Source organism: Coregonus lavaretus, assembly GCF_964263955.1.
Source record: "Coregonus lavaretus genome assembly, chromosome: 6".
NCBI classification, from domain to species: domain Eukaryota; kingdom Metazoa; phylum Chordata; class Actinopteri; order Salmoniformes; family Salmonidae; genus Coregonus; species Coregonus lavaretus.
In genome coordinates this window covers 27,616,564-27,641,976 of record NC_139993.1, presented here as the reverse complement: position 1 = coordinate 27,641,976, position 25,413 = coordinate 27,616,564, and the positions used below count along the sequence as shown (strand labels likewise).

The following is a 25,413-nucleotide window of genomic DNA, read 5'->3' as shown; positions in this document are numbered from 1 at the left end:
TTTGTTCGCCGACAAAAAGGAACTTCTTTCAAAGAGACAATCGAGTTGCACTGAACGCTAGCCATCTTGACAGTAGTACGTGAATTGATTGACGCTGCTACCCGCTCTTTTCTTAGTTACGTTCATGGTTATGTTACGTATGACGAAAGCGCGTAAGTGCAAGCCCTCCCGGAACCCATAGAGATTGTATTGAAAGCTCTGATATTTGAAAAAAAAATATTTTACATGAGAGTCTATGAGAGACTTCTGGGGCGATTTTCAACCTGACTGAAATCGCCCCAAAAGGGGCGGTGCCATTTGAAGCACGACTTTATCCTGATTGGACATTTAGTGGCAGATCAGACGTCTAGATTAGAACACTGATAACTACTGTTGCCGTGATATAATTGATTAGAAAAAAAATCCCTTCCTTTTCCCGTTTGGCAGTGCGTCGCCCATATCGCCCTAATGAACACACCGCCCCTGTGCGAGGCACAGACGTTCACTTCGTCTAGCCGAGTTCTACTAGGAGCAGTATGCTTATCATGCATTAGGCTACAAAAGTATAAACAACGATGAGCGTTACCAATTAGGCTACATGCTCGCATGTAGGTTACACAGAATAGGCTATTTATTACATGTTTATTGATAACAAAAACTGGCACACGTGTATGATGAAGAATTACTCTTGAAACGTGTCTCTTAATTTCCTTTTTTAAACTTTTATGAAGCGCCTCCATTAAAATAAATTGTGAGGACTGCAAGGAGATAGCTATATACATTTTTAACCACAAGTACATGTGTGTTTGCGTGCATGTGTGCATACATCTAACTGTGGAGAGTGTGGAGGGGTCCTTTTCTTTCATTGGTGTAATTAAATCTATGGCACGAAAGCCCCCTAATCAATGAGGTTGTGCTGACACTGTGATTGTATTCTAATAAGCTCTGCTCCTCTGCAAGGCAATTATAAAGTTCCTCTACAAGGTTAATGTTAATCAAATGGGACTAGGTGGTATCTGCAGAGTCATGATGTGATTAATTAATTCATGTTGTTTGTGCCACAATGTCCAAAGGCAGTCACCTCATATCCACATTTTGAAGTGTAGCCAGGCTAATAAATGAACTGTGTTTCATTTATGAAATTAAAAGTAGCCTATGTGTTCCCTTTCCACACAAAGGGTTTGTGTTAGCCTGGTGGTCCCAGATTTGTTTGTGCTGTCTGTTAGCAGACTTCTATAGCCGTTGTGTTGCAATGACAATGGCCATTTAGCATAGGAGTTGGCAAGACAGCACAATTAGATCTGGGACCACTGGGCTAGATTTGTATTCAATTGTTGTTGGAATATAACCCAGCAACAGAGGTGTAAAATACTTTAGTAAAAATACTTTAAAGTACTACTTAAGTCGTTTTTTGGGGGTATCTTTACTTTACTATTTCTATTTTTGACAACTTTTACTTCACTACATTCCTAAACAAAATAATGTACTTTTTACTCCATACATTTTCCCTGACACCCAAAAGTACTCGTTACATTTCGAATGCTTAACAGGACAGGAAAATGGTCCAAATCGCGTACTTATCAAGAGAACATCCCTGGTCATCCCTACTGCCTCTGATCTGGCAGACTCACTACATTATGTCAGTGTTGGCTATCTGTTTGCTGAATATAAGGAATGTGAAATGATTTTTACTTTTGATACTTAAGTATATTTTAACAATTATGTTTACTTTTGCTACTTAAGTATACAGTGGGGAAAAAAAGTATTTAGTCAGCCACCAATTGTGCAAGTTCTCCCACTTAAAAAGATGAGAGGCCTGTAATTTTAATCATAGGTACACGTCAACTATGACAGACAAAATGAGAAAAAAAAATCCAGAAAATCACATTGTAGGATTTTTAATGAATTTATTTGCAAATTATGGTGGAAAATAAGTATTTGGTCAATAACAAAAGTTTCTCAATACTTTGTTATATACCCTTTGTTGGCAATGACACAGGTCAAACGTTTTCTGTAAGTCTTCACAAGGTTTTCACACACTGTTGCTGGTATTTTGGCCCATTCCTCCATGCAGATCTCCTCTAGAGCAGTGATGTTTTGGGGCTGTCACTGGGCAACACGGACTTTCAACTCCCTCCAAAGATTTTCTATGGGGTTGAGATCTGGAGACTGGCTAGGCCACTCCAGGACCTTGAAATGCTTCTTACGAAGCCACTCCTTCGTTGCCCGGGCGGTGTGTTTGGGATCATTGTCATGCTGAAAGACCCAGCCACGTTTCATCTTCAATGCCCTTGCTGATGGAAGGAGGTTTTCACTCAAAATCTCACGATACATGGCCCCATTCATTCTTTCCTTTACAAGGATCAGTCGTCCTGGTCCCTTTGCAGAAAAACAGCCCTAAAGCATGATGTTTCCACCCCCATGCTTCACAGTAGATATGGTGTTCTTTGGATGCAACTCAGCATTCTTTGTCCTCCAAACACGACGAGTTGAGTTTTTACCAAAAAGTTCTATTTTGGTGTCATCTGACCATATGACATTCTCTCAATCCTCTTCTGGATCATCCAAATGCACTCTAGCAAACTTCAGACGGGCCTGGACATGTACTGGCTTTAGCAGGGGGACACGTCTGGCACTGCAGGATTTGAGTCCCTGGTGGCGTAGTGTGTTACTGATGGTAGGCTTTGTTACTTTGGTCCCAGCTCTCTGCAGGTCATTCACTATGTCCCCCCGTGTGGTTCTGGGATTTTTGCTCACCGTTCTTGTGATCATTTTGACCCCACGGGGTGAGATCTTGCGTGGAGCCCCAGATCGAGGGAGATTATCAGTGGTCTTGTATGTCTTCCATTTCCTAATAATTGCTCCCACAGTTGATTTCTTCAAACCAAGCTGCTTACCTATTGCAGATTCAGTCTTCCCAGCCTGGTGCAGGTCTACAATTTTGTTTCTGGTGTCCTTTACATTTACATTTACGTCATTTAGCAGACGCTCTTATCCAGAGCGACTTACAGTTAGTGAGTGCATACATAATTTTTTAATTTTTTTTAAATTTTATTTATTTTTTTCATACTAGCCCCCTGTGGGAATCGAACCCACAACCCTGGCGTTGCAAACACCATGCTCTACCAACTGAGCTACATCCCTGCCGGCCATTCCCTCCCCTACCCTGGACGACGCTGGGCCAATTGTGCGCCGCCCCATGGGTCTCCCGGTCTCGGCCGGCTACGACAGAGCCTGGATTCGAACCAGGATCTCTAGTGGCACAGCTAGCACTGCGATGCAGTGCCTTAGTCCTTTGACAGCTCTTTGGTTTTGGCCATAGTGGAGTTTGGAGTGTGACTGTTTGAGGTTGTGGACAGGTGTCTTTTATACTGATAAGTTCAAACAGGTGCCATTAATACAGGTAACGATTGGAGGACAGAGGAGCCTCTTAAAGAAGAAGTTACAGGTCTGTGAGAGCCAGAAATCTTGCTTGTTTGTAGGTGACCAAATACTTATTTTCCACCATAATTTGCAAATAATTTCATTAAAAATCCTACACTGTGATTTTCTGGATATTTTTTTCTCAATTTGTCTGTCATAGTTGACGTGTACCTATGATGAAAATTACAGGCCTCTCTCATCTTTTTAACTGGGAGAAGTTGCACAATTGGTGGCTGACTACATACTTTTTTCCCCCACTGTATTTAAAACCAAATACTTTTAGACTTTTACTCAAGTAGTATTTTGCTGGATGACTTTCACTTTTACTTGAGTCATTTTCTATTAAGGTATTTTTACTTTTACTCAAGTACGACAATTGGGTACTTTTTCCACCACTGCCCAGCAAAGAACAAGTCACCTTCGTGTGTAGCCTACTGATCAATTGTGCAGCGCCTTGTTAGTGTTATGGTAGGCCTATAATGGTCAGCTGGGCAGGTCATGACTGAGTCCACAAGCCATTAGGGTCTGGTTACGAATGAACATGCATAAAGCGACCCCTGTAGATAATAAAGTATGTGACATCTGCCCACTTAAACCACTGGATGGGTGTTACGATCTGTTTTGTGTTCCTGTCACAACTCACTGCTGACAGTATCTGACAGCTTTTCCGGATTTAGATGAGAAAAACTATACATCATAATGGACAATGTTATTACCAAAATAAGCTTGGTAATATGATGTGGAGATATGGCAACTCATCATCAGGGTCTCCTTCCTCATTCCATTCTTATGACCCCTGACCTTCTAACTGCAGCATAACAAGAGAGATAATTCTAATGAGCCGGTTGGCTTCCAGCACAAACACCATCCCTCTCCTCTCCGTTACGGCTGCTGATAATGGGTCTCTCTTTATCTCCCTCTCTCGTTCTCTTTCTCTCGATCTGTCTCTGTGTCACACACATTCTCTCTCTCTCTCTCTCTCTCCGCCTCTTTCATTCCTTCGTTGTCTCTTTCTCTCGCTAATGCAATCACAGATTTCAAAGACATCATCATCATCATCGTAATTTCATCTATCTCCCTCAAAAGACGTGAGAGTCTAAAGTGGCAGTTACCGTCTGCTGTCGGTAAACAACAGCTGCTCCTTGTCAACAGAGCGCTCTCACTTGTCCATCTGCGTTCCAAATGGTACCCTATTCCCTATGCACAGTAGTGCACTACATTTGACCAGAGCCCTGTATGCCCTGGTCAAACATAGTGCACTATACGGGGAATAGGTTGCCATTTGGGGACGCAGCCTATGTCTGGAAATCAGACCATTATGTCTGTTTTCACAAAAGTCTAACTTATGCAAATTAATGTTTTAAAAAAATGATTGCCAATGCGGGCGACAACATTTACGTAAATTACCTGGGATGTACAGTATATTATGTGTGTGGTGGGTTTGTGTGTGTTTGTTAGAGAGAAAGAGAAGGTGTATGTTTTAGAATGTGTGTGTACTGGTATGGAAGTATGTGTATCTGTCTCATTACCTTAGCAAGTGGACAAAAGCTGTATAAAAGAGAAACCAACATCTGCAAAGTGAAGCTGATCTGATGGCCCCTCTTTGGATAGTCGGCACTTAATGGGCTTACCTCTATTTCAAAGGACATTTCACAGCCTGCTGAGAACACAGAGTTCTGATTTGGCCTTATAGGCAGGTGGTGCTGTGGTGCTCTCAAAAGGTATTGGTTATTCTTCCTTCTTTCTCTCGCTTGCTTGCTCATTTTCTCTTACTTTCTCTCTCACTCTTTTTCGCTCGCTCGCACACACACACACACACACACACACACACACACACACACACACACACACAATCATTCTTCCTAATTCTTTGTTCTTTTTGCATTGAAAAGTGCAATTAAAAAGAACAATCTCTCTATCTTACCCTCTTTCGATCTCCCCCCTCCAATTTGATCTATATATATTCCCCACCCTGACCTTTCCAGTGTCTATCTTGCTCTTGAGCTACTTCCCGCTCAGTTGAGTGCTGCTCATATTAGATTGAATATTAGATTGAATAAACTTTTGAAAACTCACTTTCACCTCATTGGAAGAGCAGTCTGTACATAGACCGTACTGTACTGTTGCACAACCATATGAAGCAGCCTAGTAAGGAAGGAACATATTGTATTGAAGTGTGTGTGCATTTGTCCATGTGTGTGGCCCAAGCATAATTATCTCTAAGCTAAAATTCACTCTCTCTCTCATGACGTACTGTGCATTCTCTCCCACTTTCATGTTCCTATGCCTTCCTTTTCCACTCAAAAGGAGAGAATAATTGTGGAGTAAATTGCTTAATGAGATCCCTCATTAGTCTATTAGCGATGCATTAGGAACAAAAGAAGGCATTAACCAGACATTCACAGCTCTTTACCCTTCATCCTCTGAAACAGTTTGGTATTCAGACTGAGGCAGAGAGGCACTGCAAACAAATGCTCCAGCAAACTGGGTCAAGTATAAAAGAAAATACAAAAAAGTGATGTTACCGGCGACAAATCGAAGTTGGAAGTTGAGCAAATCACATTTTATTTGTCACATACACGTGTTTAGCAGATGTTCTTGTGGGTGTAGCGAAATGCTTGTGCTTATAGCTCCAACAGTGCAGTCATTTCTAACAAGTAATATCTAACTATTTCACAACATATACCCAATACACACAAATCTAAGTAAGGAATGGAATTTAAGACGGTGATACAGCCTGACAGGATGCTCTCAATTGTGCATCTGTAAAAGTTTGAGGGTTTTAGGTGCCAAGCCAAATTTATTCAGCCTCCTGCGGTTGAAGAGGCTCTGTTGCACCTTCTTCACCACACTGTCTGCGTGGGTGGACCCTTTCAGTTTGTCGGTGATGTGTACGCCAAGGAACTTGAAGCTTTCCTCCTTCTCCACTACGGTCCCATCGATGTGGATAGGGGGGTGCACCCTCTGCTGTTTCCTGAAGTCCACGATCATCTCCTTTGTTTTGTTGACGTTGAGTGAGAGGTTATTTTCCTGACACCACACTCCCAGAGCCCTCACCTCCTCCCTGTAGGCTGTCTCATCATTGTTGGTAATCAAGCCTACTACTGTTGTGTCGTCTGCAAACTTGATGATTGAGTTGGAGGCATGCTTGGCCACGCAGTCATGGGTGAACAGGGAGTACAGGAGGGGGCTGAGCACGCACCTTTGTGGGGCCCCAGTGTTGAGGATCAGCGAAGTGGAGATGTTGTTTCCTACCTTCACCACCTGGGGGAGGCCCGTCAGGAAGTCCAGGACCCAGTTGCACAGGGTGGGGTTTAGATCCATGGCTTAATGATGAGCTTGGAGGGTACTATGGTGTTGAATGCTGAGCTATAGTCAGTGAACAGCATTCTTACATAGGTTTCCTCTTGTCCAGATGGGATAGGGCAGTGTGCAGTGTGACTGCGATTGCATCGTCTGTGGATCGATTGGGGCGGTAAGCAAATTGAGGTGGGTCTAGGGTGACAGGTAAGGTAGAGGTGATATGATCCTTGACTAGTCTCTCAAAGCACTTCATGATGACAGAGGTGAGTGCTACGGGGCGATAGTCATTTAGTTCAGTTACCTTTGCTTTCTTGGGTACAGGAACAATGGTGGCCATCTTGAAGCATGTGGGGACAGCAGACTGGGATGGGGAGAGATTTAATATGTCCGTAAACACACCTGCCAGCTGGTCTGCGCATGCTCTGAGGACGCGGCTAGGGATGCCGTCTGGGCCGGCAGCCTTGCGGGGGTTAACATGCTTAAATGTCTTACTCAAGTCGGCCACGGAGAAGGAGAGCCCACAGTCCTTGGTAGTGGGCCGCGTTGGTGGCACTGTGTTATCCTCAAAGCGGGCGAAGAAGGTGTTTAGCTTGTCTGGAAGCGAGACGTCGGTGTCGGCGACGTGGCTGGTTTTCCTTTTGTAGTCCGTGATTGTCTGTAGACCCTGCCACATACGTCTCGTGTCTGAGCCGTTGAATTGCGACTCCACTTTGTCTCTATACTGATGTTTTGCCAGTTTAATTGCCTTGCGGAGTGAGTAGCTACACTGTTTGTATTCTGCCATATTCCCAGTCACCTTTCCATGGTTAAATGCGGTGGTTCGCGCTTTCAGTTTTGCGCGAATGCTGCCATCTATCCATGGTTTCTGGTTAGGGTAGGTTTTAATAGTCACAGTGGGCACAACATCTCCTATACACTTCCGATAAACTCAGCATTGAGCTCCATTGTAATGTCTGACAGATTTTATCCAATGGTAGCCCTTCGCTCTCCACCTCAGAATGTTTGGTCATATTTGGCAATGTACCGACCTACATAGGGAGCTGTTATGTCATCCTTTAAACACCCTTTGTAGAGTATGACATAAGCTTATAGAGGATTTGTGAAGCATCTTTAAAGTGCTTGTGAACTCTATGTATGCTATATAAAGCCTTAATAAGTTGTAGTTCCTGTTCATTTGGGTGGACCAATTTGAGAAGTGGAGAATGAACAGTTAATTATTATTTTTTCCCCATTCTGTACCCTATCACCAACAAATGTGACATTTTCATTGACAAGACTGACATTTAGGACCTACGGTAACAAATTGATCTATTGGTTGTCAAAGAGAGGCTTTTACAGTACATCAGTTGACATTCACTCAGGCTCCACCATGTCCACAGTTACAGAGGTTTGCTTCCTGTGTGTGTGTCTGGTTCTGTTTGTTTGTCTGTGCATGCACGTACACATCCACGTGTGTGTTGTAGTGTGTGGTTTTGAGAGGGATAGAGTGTGTAGAGAGCTGTGTCTGTTTGCATTTGTTGTCATTGTTTGCGATGCAGAAATAAAACGCTGTATAGCCAAGCTCCCAGATGCCTAAACTTTTGCAATTCACGCTAGCGGCACAACACTAACAACACCAAATGCTGCATTTGATCTGAATCTCCAGACTGATAATATCCCTAATTGTCTCCATTTAATTACAGACCCTGCTGAATGATTGTGGTTGTATCCCAAATAGCACCTCATTCCCTATATAGTGCATTACTGTACAACAGGTCAAAAGAGGTGTACTATGTAAGGAATAGGATGGCATTTGGGATGCAACCTTTGAGTTATCTACACTTTTCTACTCCAGTGAGATTAAGTCGTCGTTGTGCCTCAGCTTATGCAAAGAAATAAGTCCTTTATCGGAATCAATGTGACCTAGTTTTTCAGAGCGACAACTATCCTTTTTTCCCCTCAGCAGCCGAACTTTACATTTTACATTTACATTTGAGTCATTTAGCAGACGCTCTTATCCAGAGCGACTTACAGTTAGTTAGTGCATACATTATTTTATTTTTTTCATACCCCCTGTGGGAATTGAACCCACAACCCTGGCGTTGCAAATGCCATGCTCTATCAACTGGGCTACATCCCTGCCGGCCATTCCCTCCCTTACCCTGGACGACGCTGGGCCAATTGCGCGCCGCCCCATGGGTCTCCCGGTCGCGGCCGGCTACGACAGAGCCTACAAAGCAAGTTCAAATGTCAAACAAAAGTAGTGATGTGGTAGCCTCATACAAACCATCCTGATCTCACAAGCTTACATTCTGTTTAGTTTACCTTCTGTTTTGCTAGTGAAACAGAATGTAAGCTTGCGAAATCAGGATGGTTCTTACAAGGCTAGTGATGTGGTTAATTTAGCTTAGATCTCTTAGCATATTCCAGTTAATCATATACGTGATTTTAGCATGACTGACATTACCTTCATATTTCACAAACGTAGGAAGGAGATGCTTTGTACAACAAGTTCAAAGGTCAAACTAGTGATGTGATTAGCATTAGCTGTCTCATCGTATTCCAACATGGCCAACTGTATGACCTGCATATCTTATAAACATAAACCCTGAGCTTATTTCAGTTGAAATGACTATGCCACTAGCTATATCATAGTGAACACACATTTCTGCCTCTCTCTCTTCTTTTGATATGGCTTCACCTCTCTTCTCTTGCCTAGAGATTTGTAATTACCTAGACATTAACCCTACTTAACACTGATCCAGACACACACAGTGCGACTCTACTCAGTTCCATATTGAACCAGCCCCTACACCCTAGTCACTCCTGTAGATCTGAGAGTATTGGATAGATGGAAGCAATATGGCAACCCATCAGAAGCAATTACCGTAACGCTTATATGTGTGTTGTCAGCAGATGTGAGACCGAGTACGGTGAGTGTTTTTAAAAGACAATTAGGCAGAGAGGTGGCATGATTCAGATCACTCCCCGCGCTAAGGTGCGCCCCTCCATACTAATGCTGCAGTAATCAAGCACCGTTATGCCTCTTCAGCCCTCATCTATCTAGCCTTATTTACTCATTACACACATCTCTTACTACATGGGCTGAACCTAACCCAAATCCTTTCCACATCAGTATGACAGTTTCCATTAAGGTTGTGATTGTGAAAGGGATTTGCGCCATCATTGGAAACAATTGATCTGGATGAACGTAATTTTTATCACATCAAATATGCACCCATATACAATGGTTGCACCCCAAATGGGACCTTATTCCATATATAGTGCACTATTGTTGACCAGAGCCCATAGTTCACTATGTATGGGGTGCCATTTGGGACGTAGACATTTTATGAACCACAATCCTCAGTTTGTGCTTGACTTGCTTGATTTAAGCCCTTGGCTCCTATATAGGTTTAATCAGTCTGTGATTATCATATAGATTTAAAGTGATGTAGAGGTGCCGTTTGAGGAAACGGGCACATATATCTTTGTGTGAAGTCCAGATGTTGTCTGTTTTCCCACTGAGGGATTTGTCTTTCTTTTATCTCATAGCGCTTGTTAATGATAATGCTAATGATACTAAGTCACATCTTCTGATTGGAAGAGACTGAAGATATTCGTGGATGAGGAAAACAGAGTTCTCAGAGGAGGGGGGGGGGGCAATGGGAATCATTTGTGGCTTACCTTTCGCTTTTCTTTTCACTCTATGCATCACAAGGAGAGTGGCACTGAATCAAGGGCGACTGTGTTCAGAAAAGTCATTAACGTGGCAGAGAGAATTATTGCTTGGCTCTACTAACAACTTCCTTTCTGGCATGGTCTGTTGTGCTCTTTTCCTGTCTTTGATGAGAACTGTGGCTTCTTTGATTCAAAGTGAAGTATCAGTATAAATATGTCCATCCACACAAGCACAACATATTAGACGAACAAATCCACAAACATACTCTCACACATAAAAATGGAAGTGAATTGAAAATGGAAGAGAATGCATATACTGTATGTATGTGTTGCGCCTCCCGTCTTCCGTGCCGCGCGCACACACTTCCCCCTATACCTCCTCAGTCTTTTAAAGAGCACATTTTATCTTGTACTGCCCACATGGAAGATAATAGTTTCATCTTCCTGTTCCCCATCTCTGATCATCCAGGTACAACCACGTGTGTCATTACTAGGGTTGCAAAATTCCAGGAACTTTCAATAAATTCAGGCGGGAATAAGCAGGAAATCCAGAATCCTCCAACCAGGATTTCTGGAAAACCAGGGAATTTAATTGAAAGTTCCCAAAATGTTGCAACCCTAGTCATTACCACAGAATCATCCCTGCAGGTGTAATCGAGTCTCAGACACTTTCATCAAATGCAATTTATGTTTATCCTTCTCCCCCAATCTCCTTTCTGGGATCCAGATGTCCTTATCTGTGTTGTTAGACTACACTAGACTGACGGAAAGGCCACTGATGTCAAATACTGATCTAATTATCCAACTTCTATCTGTTACAGGAGTGTAGGTATAGGGAGAGTCTGTGGCAAATAGACTGACAGATAGACAGGCTATAGCAGACAGATCCATAATCGGCATCTAATTGTAAGGTACATGTACTTGGTAATTCAGAGCAGTCTAGCTCAAAGTTATAGGACTGTGTACATATTGAATTGAGGCGAGACAATGACCTGCGCCCTAATTGAAACGAATGTGGCATTTAGAGCAAACTGAATTAATGAATTTGACTCGCCACTCTCCCTTCCCCTCACCTTTCTCTCTCTTCAAAACATTTCCACTTAACACCACCAATGGAGATGGATTTGTTTTGCCCAAAGCAAGAGGTATTTTAATAGGAAAACGCTACCAGATCATGTATGGCCAAAAGCAGTCACTGTTAATTTTCCTCCGTCTGTGGGCTTCCCAAATGGCACTCAATTCCCTATGTAGCAGCAGTGCACTACTTTTGACCAGGCTCTGGTCAAAGTAGTGCACTACATAGGGAATAGGGTGCTATTTGGGATGCAACGGTACCAGCTACCAGATCATGTATGGCCAAAATGAGTCACTGTTAACTTTCCTCTGTCTGTGGGCGTCCCAAATGGCACCCAATTCCCTATGTAGCAGCAGTGCACTACATTTGACCAGGCTCTAGGCCTACATGATGAAAATAAATACTTATTTTCCACCATCATTTGCAAATAAATTCATTAAAAATCCTACAATGTGATTTTCTGGAGAAAAAATGTCTCAATTTGTCTGTCATAGTTGACGTGTACCTATGATGAAAAGTACAGGCCTCTCTCATCTTTTTAAGTTGGAGAACTTGCACAATTGGTGGCTGACTAAATATTTTTTTCCCCCACTGTACCATACTAATTTGAGTGGTCTGCATTTACATTTACTATGTTAGGTCTACCCCTGAGACCAAGTTGAAAAACAATATGCACATTTTCCCACCAGAGATGTGTTTCAATCAAATTGCTGTGCGTGATTGTGTAGTGCACATAAAAATAACATTTGCAGTTAAATTCCCGTGTACCGAATACAACATTTTAAATAAATGGGTTTCCATCGCATTTTCAACTCTACTGATCGTTTTGTCCCAATTATTTTTTGCATTGTATAGCAAATGTGTGATCTTTGCACATTGGCTTTAGCCAACAGCTCGCATATACAGTGAGGGTAGACTACCTAGGCCTACATGATGAGATTCCTATTACATTTACATTTTACATGTAAGTCATTTAGCAGACACTCTTATCCAGAGCGACTTACAAATTGGATCCAGCTATAAGGGACTAAGAGCGAGCCAAGCATCGATCATCATGTCACTAGAATAAGACCCTGGATATTTATGGAAAGCAGCATCAAGCTCATCACTGTGCACATTCACCAGTGTTGATCATAACTAATTTATTCTGTAGCCTAATAAACAACATGCTTTCCCAAGTTGTAGTGGGAGGACCACACAACATATCATCGCGTGATTCAAAGTTGACTTTGATATGATGGTTATTATATCAATATTTGAGCATAAAGGCATTTCCAAAGCTATTTCTCGCATAATGAATTTTACAGACACAAAATGATCCCACCTTGTCTAGCGTATTTTGTTTTGCCAACATTTGGAAAGTTTACAGACAAATTTGCTGTTTCCATCAGGCCTGTCGTAACATTTTTTATCCAACTTACTTTACTCGCATGAAAGGGTTGGATGGAAACCTGGTTAATGTTAAGTAGATTTCTGTTCTTTTTTTCACATTGAAGAGCCACCTTTTCGGCCGCAGGTCCAGCCGCCATTCACACGTGTTGAGGGGCAACTGGCCCGCCAGCCAGTTTAGACGCCACCCGGACTCCGGCATGTCCAGTAGTCACCAGTGCAGCGACTGCCAGTGCTCGAGCCTTCCCCGCGACTGCCACAGACGGCTGAGCTGTCCCAGCAGCCGGCAGAGCTCCACTCCGCACCCCAGCCGGTGCCACCTCGAGGCCGTTGCCAGTGATGCAGCCTGCCTTGTGACCAACAGAGTTCGAGCAAGCCGAGACGTCACCACAGCTGCAGACCGACCAGCAACCGCCAGTGCTCCAGCCTACTCCACCTCTGCCTGCAGACTGCCAGTCAGACCTGCAGCCACCAGTGCCCGAGCCAGCACCCCATCCGACATTCGAGCATACACCCCAGCCTATGTTTCTCCTGGTCATCCTGCTGGCACCGGACTCAACTCCGGTGCTGGTCCCTACAATGCCTGCTGCCCTTGCAGACCTGCTCAGCTTGGACATGACGCTCAAGCCGACTCTCGAACCAGAGTTCCACTCAGTGCCTCAGGTTCCAGCAGGCTCCGCAGTTCTGGTCCCGATGTCCACTACCGTCCTGGAGGACCAGTCCAGCCTGGACCTGTGCCCATCGCCAGACCCAGCACCAGCCCTGGGTCCGATGCCCTGTCCTGGACCCGCCGGCTGACCTGGTTCCAGTCCTGGTCCAGCCATCCACTCCCGTCGATAGACCATCTCCATCGGCCGACCCAGCACCAGCCCTGTGTCCGAAGCCTGTTCCTGTCCTTGGCTCATCAGCTGACCCAGCATTAGTCCTGGGTCCATCGCCTTCACCGGCCCCTGAGGACATATCACTGCTAGACCCACAACCAGCACTGGGTCTGATGTCCAACCCTGCCCCTGCCACACCGCCTGATCCAACTCCAGCCCTGGATCCACCGGCCAGATCAGATCTGGGCCTACCTCCGGCTCCGGACCTGGATGAACATCCAGCCTCCGTGGAAGCAAAAACTCAAACAGGAAGTACCAGTGACATGTTCAATATGGAAGTGGTCCGATGAAGCAGATACTAAGCTACAGGACTGTTTTGCTAGCACAGACTGGAATATATTCTGGGATTCATCCAATGGCATTGAGGAGTTTACCACATCAATCATCAGCTTAATTAATAAGTGCATTGACGACGTCGTCCCCACAGTGACAGTATGTACATATCCCAACCAGAAGCCATGAATTACAATCAACATCCGCACTGAGCTAAAGCCTAGAGCTGCCACTTTCAAGGAGTGGGACACTAATCTGGACGCTTATAAGAAATCCCGCTATGCCCTCCGATGAACCATCAAACAGGCAAAGAGTAAATACAGGACTAAGATCGATTCCTACTACACCGGCTACACTCGTCAGATTTGGCAGGGCTTGCAAACTATCATGGATTACAAAGGGAAACCCAGCCGAGAGCTACCAGGTGACGCAAGCCTACCAGACGAGCTAAATGCCTTCTATGCTCGCTTCGAGGCAAGCAACACTGAACCGTGTGTGAGAGCACCAGCTGTTCCGGATGACTGTGTGATCATGCTCTCCGTAGCCGAAGTGAGTTAGTCCCTGTGCCAAGAATGCCACGGTAACCTTTCTAAATGACTACCGCCCGTAGTGCTCACATCTGTAGCCATGAAATGCTTTGAAAGGCTGGTCATGGCTCACATCAACACCATCATCCCAGAAACCCTGGACCCACTACAATTCGCATACCGCCCCAACAGATCCACAGATGACGCAATCTCTATTGCACTCCACACTGACCTTTCCCACCTGGACAAAAGGAACACCTACATAGACTACAGCTCAGCATTCAACACCACAGTGCCCTCCAAGCTCATCACTAAGCTAAGGTCACTGAGACTGAACGCCTCCCTCTGCAACTGGATCCTAGCTTCCTGACGTGCTACCCCCAGGTGGTGAGGGTAGGCACATCCGCAACGCTGACCCTCAACACGGGGGCCCCTCAAGGTTGCGTGCCTATTCCCCTCCTGTACTCCCTGTTCACCCACGACTGCGTGGCCGTGCACAACTCCAACACCATCATCAAGTTTGCTGATGACACGACACTGGTAGGCCTGATCACCAACGACGATGAGACAGCCTATAGGGAGGAGATCAGAGACCTGGCAGTGTGGTGCCAGGACAACAACCTCTCCTTCACCGTGGGAAAGACAAAGGAGCTGATCGTGGACTACAGGAAACGGATGGCCGAAGACTCCCCCATTCACATCGTCGGGGCTGTAGTGTAGCGGGTCGAGAGCTTCAAGTTCCTCTGTGTCCACATTGCTATGGAACTATCACAGTTGTGAAGAGGACAGGACAAAATGCCTCTTCCCCCTCAGGAGGCTGAAAATATTTGTTATGGGCCCTCAGATCCTCAAACTTCTACAGCTGCACCGTTGAGAGCATCTTGACTGGCTGCATCACTGCTTGGTATGGCAACTGCTCGGCATCCGACCACAAGGCGCTACAGTGGGTAATGTGCACAACCCAGTACATCACTCGGCGGCATCCGACCACAAGGTGCTACAGTGGGTAATGCGCACAACCCAGTACATCACTGGGGCCGAACTCCCTGCCACCCAGAAACTCTGTATCAGTCGGTGTTAGAGGAAGGCCCTAAAAAGTGTAGAAGACTCCAGCCACCCATGTCATAGACTGTTCTCTCTGCTACCGCACTGCAAACAGTACCGGAGCACTAAGGCTCCTGAACAGCTTCTACCCCCAAGCCATAAGACTACTAAAAAGTTAACCAAATAGCTACCCGGACTATCTGCATTGACCCTTTTTGCACTAACTATTTTTGACTCTATGCACACACACTGGACTCTACCCACACACTCAAACATACTGACACTCCAAAACATACACATACACACAGTCACTCACACATAACACGTATACACAGGCACGTGGTCCTCTGTAGCTCAGCTGGTAGAGCACGGCGCTTGTAACGCCAAGGTAGTGGGTTCGATCCCCGGGACCACCCATACACAAAAATGTATGCACGCATGACTGTAAGTCGCTTTGGATAAAAGCGTCTGCTAAATGGCATATCATCATCATCATATCACACATTCACCACACACACACTTCCACACATCACATATGCTGCTGCTACTGTCTTATCTATCCTGTTTCCTAGTCACTTTACCCCTACCTCTATGTACATATCTATCTCAATTTGCTCGTACCTTTGCACATCGACTCGGTACTAGTACCCCATGTATACTGCCAAGCTACTGTATCATTGCGCATTGTGTATTTATTTAGTCCTTGTGTTACTATTTTTATTTTTTTATTGTATTCTGCATTGTTGTAAGTATTTCACTGTTAGTCTACACCTGTTGTTTATGTAGCATATGACAATAACTATTTTATTTGACATTGTTTCACATTTAATAAAAGACTCAAACAGAAACAAGCAAAAGGCTATACAGTAGGCTTGGGTGGTATCCAGATTTTCATATCGTCATACCATCCTTCTCTCATCCCGGGATTTATAACATTACCGGCATAGCACACAAGGGGCGCTAAAAATGCAAGAAAAGCCCATTGGGCCTATATTACCAGAATGCTAACAGAATTAGCACAAACTAATAGCGAAATCACATAGACGCTGTTAGCTAAATGCTAACGAGCGAAAACGAACATAATTAATTGCAAAGACAGGTAAATCCAGAGCTCTTTGACTTCTGGCAGAAAGCCATTATAAGATATATGAATGACAAACATTTAGTAGTGAATTGCATACAAGTGTAACTTCATCACCTCATGTGCACCGCACAACAGAGACTCACCGATAGATATAGAACGCTATGAACTCGCCAGCTCCCATTGTGCTATTTACAAACAAACACATGACTGGCTCCACTGTTCTGGGGGACTACGGTATACTTCATAATGTGACAGATGACTTGAAGAACGCAATCCGCTTTATTTCCTAATGTATTTCACAGGTTGACTGCAGGTATTAAACTTAAAAGTAGCTGCAAATATTCAAATGTATTAAAAAACTTCAAATAAATAGTTTTGAAAGAATTGATGGCATTAAAAAAACATCCTGTTGCTTTTTCCAAATACCCCGGTATACGGTATTTACACATTTCCCCCAGCAAATAGGCCTACAAGGAAACTCAAGTAAACTCAACGTATCTCGACAAAGTTGATTGCGCGTGGGGGTCTGTGCGCTGCATAGTACCTTCCACAAACATTTTGCTAGACAAAAAGAGATGTAAGCGGGTTTACAGAGTGGCACAGCGGTCTAAGGCACTGCATCTCAGTGCTTAAGGCATCACTACAGACCCCCTGGTTCGATTCCAGGCTGTATCACAACCGGCCGTGATTGGGAGTCCCATTTGTAAATAAGAATTTGTTCTTAACTGACTTTACTAGTTAAATAAAGATAAAATAAATTTAATAATTAAAAATGTACAATTTACATGTTGGGGCAGTTGTAGAAAACCCTCCTCCCTCAGCCTGTCTTACAGACAGAAACTTTGTGACCTCAAGTAGATTACCATCCCCCGACCAGATCCTGACTAATGTCTTGCAGTAGAGGGCAATTCACACCTCTGTTGCTAGGCAGGCTGCTAGGGAGCCTGATGGAACTCTCTCCTGACTGTAGTCATGTGACACCCGTTTAACCAATCAGTGGCCTAGCCTGGGTGGGCGTATAACGCGAACGTCTAGCAACCCAAAGGTTGCGATTTCAAATCTCATCACGGACAACTTTAGCATTTTAGCTAATTAGCAACTTTTCAACTACTTACTAATTTTTTGCTACTTTGCAACTACTTAGCATGTTAGCTAACCCTTCCCCTAAGCCTAAAATTAACCCTTTTCGCTAACCCTTCCCCTTCCCCTTCCTTAACCCAAACCTTTCCTTTTAACCAAACTCATAATCGTAACCCTAACCTTAACCCTAACCCCTAGCCTAGCTAAAGTTAGCCACCTTGCTAGAATTTGAAACACATCATACTTTTTTGCAAATTTGTAACATATAATACAAATTCTCATTCGTTACATAATGTACCATATTAAATGGGTGATGGACATCCACAAATTAGCACCATAAGAAACGTAACATGTCATACTAAATGGAGTGTCTCGGATTTATGTACATAATAATACGAAATGTTCTGAGACCAGGTTGGGTCATTCTACGTCCTCTAATTGGGACTCCGGGACAGTTGCACATATCTAAACCGGTACCTCTATCGGACTCCACCACCAGTTGGTAGCGTTGTTTTTAATTCATATTTGAAATATGCCATTAAAAACTGGGTGCACTTAATCATAAAATGTGCAAACACCTCAGCCGGTAGACAGTACATTTGTTCCTTACTTCAATAGCCATGTAGGTGGGTTGCTGGAGGGAGACTTGAGTGTTCTTCCATACACTTCTGGTGAGAATGATTTAGTTTTGTCTCGATGGTTAACATTTTTGTTCCAATTGTTGCCTTACTCTTTCGTGCTCTGTTTGTCTCTGCCCCCCCCCCCCCCCCCCTCTCTCTGCCCCCCTCTCTCGCCAGGTTCTGCCGAGTCTGCACCCAGACTGCGAGTACATCTTTCAGCTGGAGAGAGAGGAGCAGCGTTGTCTAAGATACATTGCAGAGCAGAACCACAGTACAGTTGAAAACAGTACACTACTTTTTAACTTCGATACATTGCAGAACCACAGTACACTAGGTATCCGTGACATTATCCTCCAAGAATCACCCATTACATTTTCTCACTCCAGTTTACAGTTCATAGATTAGATCTCGAGTATAGATTGTCATAATATGATATATGTTCACATCTAAATATGAGAGTCTGGCATTGAATACATGGTTTGCAGAGAATCATTCATTGAAAGAACAGATTCAGAGGGAAAAGCTATCGTAGTGGAAAAATAAATAAGTGCATTATGTCAAAAGAGAGGACATAAGATATGTATGTAATTTATAGCAAGACTCAATTCCTGGCTGTGAGTGAGGTATTATGTTTTGATTAAGTACACTGAAAAAATCCTGTTGTTTTTACGGTAACTTACAACTTACAAAGGTACAGTATGTTACCGTAAATTCCAAATAAACGTTGGTTTAACAGTACATCACTGTCACAGGAGGTTGGTGGCACCTTAATTGGGGAGGACAGGCTTGTGGTAATGGCTGGAGCGGAATCAGTGGAATTGTATCAAATACATCAAACACATGGTTTCCATGTGTTTGATGCCATTCCATTTGCTCCATTCCAGACATTATTATGAGCCGTCCTCCCCTCAGCAGCCTCTACTGATCACTGTACATTTACAGTAATGTACTGCTAAACCAAAGTTTATTTGGAATTTATGGTAACATACTGTACCTTTTTTTAAACAGAAACTTACAGGTAACTGAGTAGACCATACATCACCTTTATCTCTCTCTCTTTCTCTCTCTCTCTCTCTCTCTCTTTCGTGCTCTAATCTTCCCTCTCTGTCTCTCTTTCGCGCTCTAATCTTCCCTCTCTGTCTCTCTTTCGCGCTCTAATCTTCCCTCTCTGTCTCTCCCTCTCTCCCTCTCTTACTCTCACTCTCTCTCCTGAAGGTTGTCTACCGTTCTGGGACTCTGTAGTGTGTTGGCCCTATGCTGCGGTTGGGGAGACATTCCACATTGCCTGTCCTGCTGTCTTCTCTCTTTTTGGGAATAACACAGGTGCAGTTGACATTTGTCACTGGGGGGAAGGTGTGTGTGTGCAGTGGGTGGAGATACCATGATGTACTGTATAAAGTATACATATAATATACAATGACATACAGGTACTATGTTATGGTTTTCTCTTTTTACAGTAATTCTCTCTGTCCATTTCCACTGGCTTCCAATCCTTGTCAGTTGCAGTGACTGACAGCCCATAGTCCCGCCCCTCATGGGGCTTCTGTTTCTCATCACAGGTGACTCCTAACCTTTGACCTCTACCTCAGCAGGGTCAGTCAGCCGAAACTGCACTAGCATCGGATGGTCTCGACCCTTCCCCCCTTACCACATAGCCTGTAGTGTGGACGACAACATTCACATTCCAGAGGTGAGAGAGAGAGTTTAGAGAGAAGGGTCAGGGGGTCATCATGAGTATCGGCAGTGTACTGTTTTTTACTAACAATAGCTTTACAGCTGTTGTCTGTCAATGCAATCGACTGAACTGTACCTATATCAATGTGTTGTGACAGTATTTGGTTTGAAACAATGCCACATGCATTTTGATCTGAAATAATTAATAGGGCCATGCAAGAACATTTTACCCATAGTCATGGACTACAATCTCCCTAGCTTGATTCCTACTGTTTACTAAGGGAAGTGAGCCCTGACTAGGGTTGCAAAGCTACCGGTAAGTTACCAAAGTTACTGAAATCTTCAGTCATTTTGGTATTTAACAGAAAATCTATAGCAATCTATCGTAACTTTGGTAATTTATACTTGAATAACTTAAAAATATGTATTCATATATTGTATTCATTTTTTTTGTTTTTTTTGTACATAGACCATATGGTTCAAGAAAAAATAGCCTAATTAATGAAAAAAGCATCTAATCAACAATGGCATTATTTTCAATTACCTGTGCGTCTCATCCAACTATTGACTGTTCACAACAGCCACCAGTTTGACACCAAAACATTGACAACAAATACATATTGACATAGTAAAATAAATAAAAGTGTGTAAATAAAAATATAAAGGATATTTCATACTGAAACCCTCATACTAAACACTAATAGTATTCACTAAGTTGATGGTTTATATTTATGATAATGTTTTACAGCTTAAAATAAAATAAAAAATATCATCTTATTTAATTGTTTTATATATTTTACATGTGATTAAGGCCACACAGAGGGCCAGAGAAAATTACAGACACCACAACTGTGATAATCTGAAGTACCCAACAGGGCTACTCGACGTCTTGTGATAGATTACATAAAATACTTGAAAGATACCAAAATTCTGGTAGTTTACTTGTAAAATGGATAGACATTTGAGTGTTTCATGAATGATATTAGTGGACAGGATTCAAAGTTTGGACTCCAGAAAAGCAATCAACAATCATCTGTTGCAGACAGTTGAATTGAAACATCCTACATTTTACCATATGAAATTGCTTCCTGCTGTTGGAAATTGCATAAGTCTGTTGACTTACATCCGCCTGTACTGCAAATCTATGTTGGAATCAAATGCAATTATGGCACACATAATAACTAATGAAGGGGTTGTTTGCGGAGGGTTGAGTATCCATTGTTAAATTTAGATATTTTGATTATTCATTAGCCTACTCACTACTGATTGAGTAGTCAATTTAAGTGGACTACACCCCATGTCATTTCAACAACGGAACGATAACGATTTGGACAGTCTATTCATATGTAATAGTCTCTCATTTGTAAATATTTCCAAGTGTGTATAATGTTATTGGAATTTGATTTCAATGGAATATAATGACCATGTAATTTCAATTTTGGAACGATAATGTTATTTGGAACAATACCGATTTGGAGAGTCTATCCATATCTAATTGTCCCTCATTTCTGTAGAATTTTATAGCGTAGTAATTAATTAATTTCTATCCTTTCTATCCTTCAAAGAGTGAGGATGGATTGTATTTTCTTTGTCTAGTGGATCATTCCTGTAAACCAGATTGGAGGATTTGGCTTGGATTTTTGTATCTTCACATAATCAGTACCACAGTTAAACTCAACCATATCCATGAAGGCACGATTTGATTGGCAACCTGAATAGCCTAGTTTTCGTTCGGTAAACATGAGCGGATTATGTTATGATGAATCACTTGGATGCGCAGATGTACAGTGGGGAAAAAAAGTATTTAGTCAGCCACCAATTGTGCAAGTTCTCCCACTTAAAAAGATGAGAGAGGCCTGTAATTTTCATCATAGGTACACGTCAACTATGACAGACAAAATGAGATTTTTTTTTCTCCAGAAAATCACATTGTAGGATTTTTTATGAATTTATTTGCAAATTATGGTGGAAAATAAGTATTTGGTCAATAACAAAAGTTTCTCAATACTTTATATACCCTTTGTTGGCAATGACACAGGTCAAACGTTTTCTGTAAGCTTTACAAGGTTTTCACACACTGTTGCTGGTATTTTGGCCCATTCCTCCATGCAGATCTCCTCTAGAGCAGTGATGTTTTGGGGCTGTCGCTGGGCAACACGGACTTTCAACTCCCTCCAAAGATTTTCTATGGGGTTGAGATCTGGAGACTGGCTAGGCCACTCCAGGACCTTGAAATGCTTCTTACAAAGCCACTCCTTCGTTGCCCGGGCGGTGTGTTTGGGATCATTGTCATGCTGAAAGACCCAGCCACGTTTCATCTTCAATGCCCTTGCTGATGGAAGGAGGTTTTCACTCAAAATCTCACGATACATGGCCCCATTCATTCTTTCCTTTACACGGATCAGTCGTCCTGGTCCCTTTCCAGAAAAACAGCCCCAAAGCATGATGTTTCCACCCCCATGCTTCACAGTAGGTATGGTGTTCTTTGGATGCAACTCAGCATTCTTTGTCCTCCAAACACGACGAGTTGAGTTTTTACCAAAAAGTTCTATTTTGGTTTCATCTGACCATATGACATTCTCCCAATCCTCTTCTGGATCATCCAAATGCACTCTAGCAAACTTCAGATGGGCCTGGACATGTACTGGCTTAAGCAGGGGGACACGTCTTGCACTGCAGGATTTGAGTCCCTGGCGGCGTAGTGTGTTACTGATTGTAGGCTTTGTTACTTTGGTCCCAGCTCTCTGCAGGTCATTCACTAGGTCCCCCTGTGTGGTTCTGGGATTTTTGCTCACCGTTCTTGTGATCATTTTGACCCCACGGGGTGAGATCTTGCGTGGAGCCCCAGATCGAGGGAGATTATCAGTGGTCTTGTATGTCTTCCATTTCCTAATAATTGCTCCCACAGTTGATTTCTTCAAACCAAGCTGCTTACCTATTGCAGATTCAGTCTTCCCAGCCTGGTGCAGGTCTACAATTTTGTTTCTGGTGTCCTTTGACAGCTCTTTGGTCTTGGCCATAGTGGAGTTTGGAGTGTGACTGTTTGAGGTTGTGGACAGGTGTCTTTTATACTGATAACAAGTTCAAACAGGTGCCATTAATACAGGTAACGAGTGGAGGACAGAGGAGCCTCTTAAAGAAGTTACAGGTCTGTGAGAGCCAGAAATCTTGCTTGTTTGTAGGTGACCAAATACTTATTTTCCACCATAATTTACAAATAAATTCATTAAAAATCCTACAATGTGATTTTCTGGAAAAAAAATTCTCAATTTGTCTGTCATAGTTGACGTGTACCTATGATGAAAATTACAGGCCTCTTTCATATTTTTAAGTGGGAGAACTTGCACAATTGGTGGCTGACTAAATACTTTTTTCCCCCACTGTATGAGTCATGAATAATGATATGATTAAGAGACAGTTAGCAGGGTTTATATGTCTCAGAGAAGGAGTACTGATCTAGGATCAGGTCCGTCTGTCCATACAATCATATTCAGTATGATTTAAAAGGCAGAACTGATCCTAGATCAGCACTCATATTATGAGAGGCACCATGAATACAAGTCCTAAGGCCTCATTTATAAATGTTGTTTAAATTTTACACTAAATATCTGAGTGCACAATTTCTGAAAAGGATACGTCTCAAAATGTTGAGATTTATAAACTTGGCGCATGCACATGCATGTCTGTTATCAATAAGATCCATCCTAATACTGTGCGTGCGTGAACAAGCATTATAACTCCGCCTCCATTCACCTTTTATGGTGACAATAAAACTGTTTATTTGCAGTATAATTTGGAACTATTGGAATTAGGCCACAGCAGTTTCTAAAAGAAAGAGCAATGGCAAATTTGATCAAATGTTTTTGGAGGTGTTGGCAGAATGTTTTAATCTTTTGCAATAACTTATGCTGTATTTGGCAAAGGACTGTGACAGTTTCTGAAATAAAAAACTATGGACAATTGTTATGGACAATTAAATGAGAGATGCGCATGGTAATTTGTTGTATGGATTCTTTCGGAATATGAACCCATCACAGCCAGAAAAGGTGAGGAATTTATTCTGCAATGGTTATGAAAATAAAATAAAAAGGAAATATATTCCCAAGTCTAAATATTTTAAATCCAAAAAATAAAACACAGATTTTCGCACTTCTCACTAACGTCAAATTGCTGCATCTTGTTATTATGTTTTCCTGTTAAAAAATAATATTTTTTTCTGGATAAGCCTGTCATATCCCCCATTTTCACAAAATACTTACTTGTCTGCTTGCAATACAATACTTCAACCACTAGAAAATGTATGTACACAAGATCTAAAGTTTGCGTGGAGGTAAGGACATTTTCAGTTTTTATAAATGCCAACTTTTGCAGGAAGCTGGGCCCATATTTACAAACAGTCAAAGTTGGAATGCTGGTATAGGATCAGTTTGGCTTTTTAGTTCATAACGAATAACATTATATGGACAGGCCACACGGTCAGACCTGATCCTAGATCAGCACTCCTACTCTGAGACTGTGATGTCTGCTTCCCTCTAACTGTATGTGAAACCCATGCAGGAGTCATACTTTGCCACGGTGAAGCTGATCTACTCCATTGGCTATGGCACCTCCCTGGTCTTCCTGTCCATCGCCGTGGTGATTCTGCTGCTCTTCAGGTAGGTGGAGGTCAAAGGTTGTAACCTGGTGTACCAGGTGATTGATTTGTTGATTAATTAATTGATTGATTGGGATGAAGAAATATAATGGTTTCCACATGATTTTCCATGGTCCACCCACTGCAATTATATTAGTCAAAGATTAGTCAAATGAAAGATTTCTCAATATAACTCGGACTAAAAGATGTAGAGATGTGATCTGATCCTTATAAAGGGAGATTAAAGACCGATGAGGACGAGAGGTAATCAACACTACAGTGGGGGAAAAAAGTATTTAGTCAGCCACCAATTGTGCAAGTTCTCCCACTTAAAAAGATGAGAGAGGCCTGTAATTTTCATCATAGGTACACGTCAACTATGACAGACAAAATGAGATTTTTTTTCTCCAGAAAATCACATTGTAGGATTTTTAATGATTTTATTTGCATCTCAGGCCGGTTTCTAAATCTATTGTTTCTGAGGAGCAGTAGGAGGTTACATGCCCTGTGTTTGGTACGAGCATTATGCATGGAGTCTGAATCTGAAGATCCTCACCTACAAGTCTGTTTGTTTCTGAGGAGCAGCGGATACATGCCCTGTGTCCGGTACGAGCATTGTGCATGTACATTGAGCGGACCGGGGTGACCAACCGGTTGTCTGTTTTGCTAATCCGGCTCTGGCATATGACAGCAAAAGGCGGGAATTACCTAACCCCACTTCCCGGCACACAATCATTTTCTGTAAACAAATCCGTGCACCAAGATGCG

At 42.8% G+C, this 25,413-nt stretch overlaps 1 protein-coding gene across 1 annotated transcript in view; it reads left to right on the top strand.

Annotated features, from left to right (window-relative positions):
* Positions 1–25,413, top strand: part of ghrhrl (growth hormone releasing hormone receptor, like) — a gene marked incomplete at both ends in the record, with an annotated part of 59,755 nt that overhangs the window by 1,363 nt on the left and 32,979 nt on the right. Inside the window, 4 exons of the mRNA XM_084163348.1 lie at positions 18,516–18,624; positions 19,554–19,661; positions 19,931–20,028; positions 24,570–24,667. Coding sequence (XP_084019474.1) covers positions 18,516–18,624; positions 19,554–19,661; positions 19,931–20,028; positions 24,570–24,667 — 413 coding nt within the window. The remainder of the gene's footprint in view (positions 1–18,515; positions 18,625–19,553; positions 19,662–19,930; positions 20,029–24,569; positions 24,668–25,413) is intronic.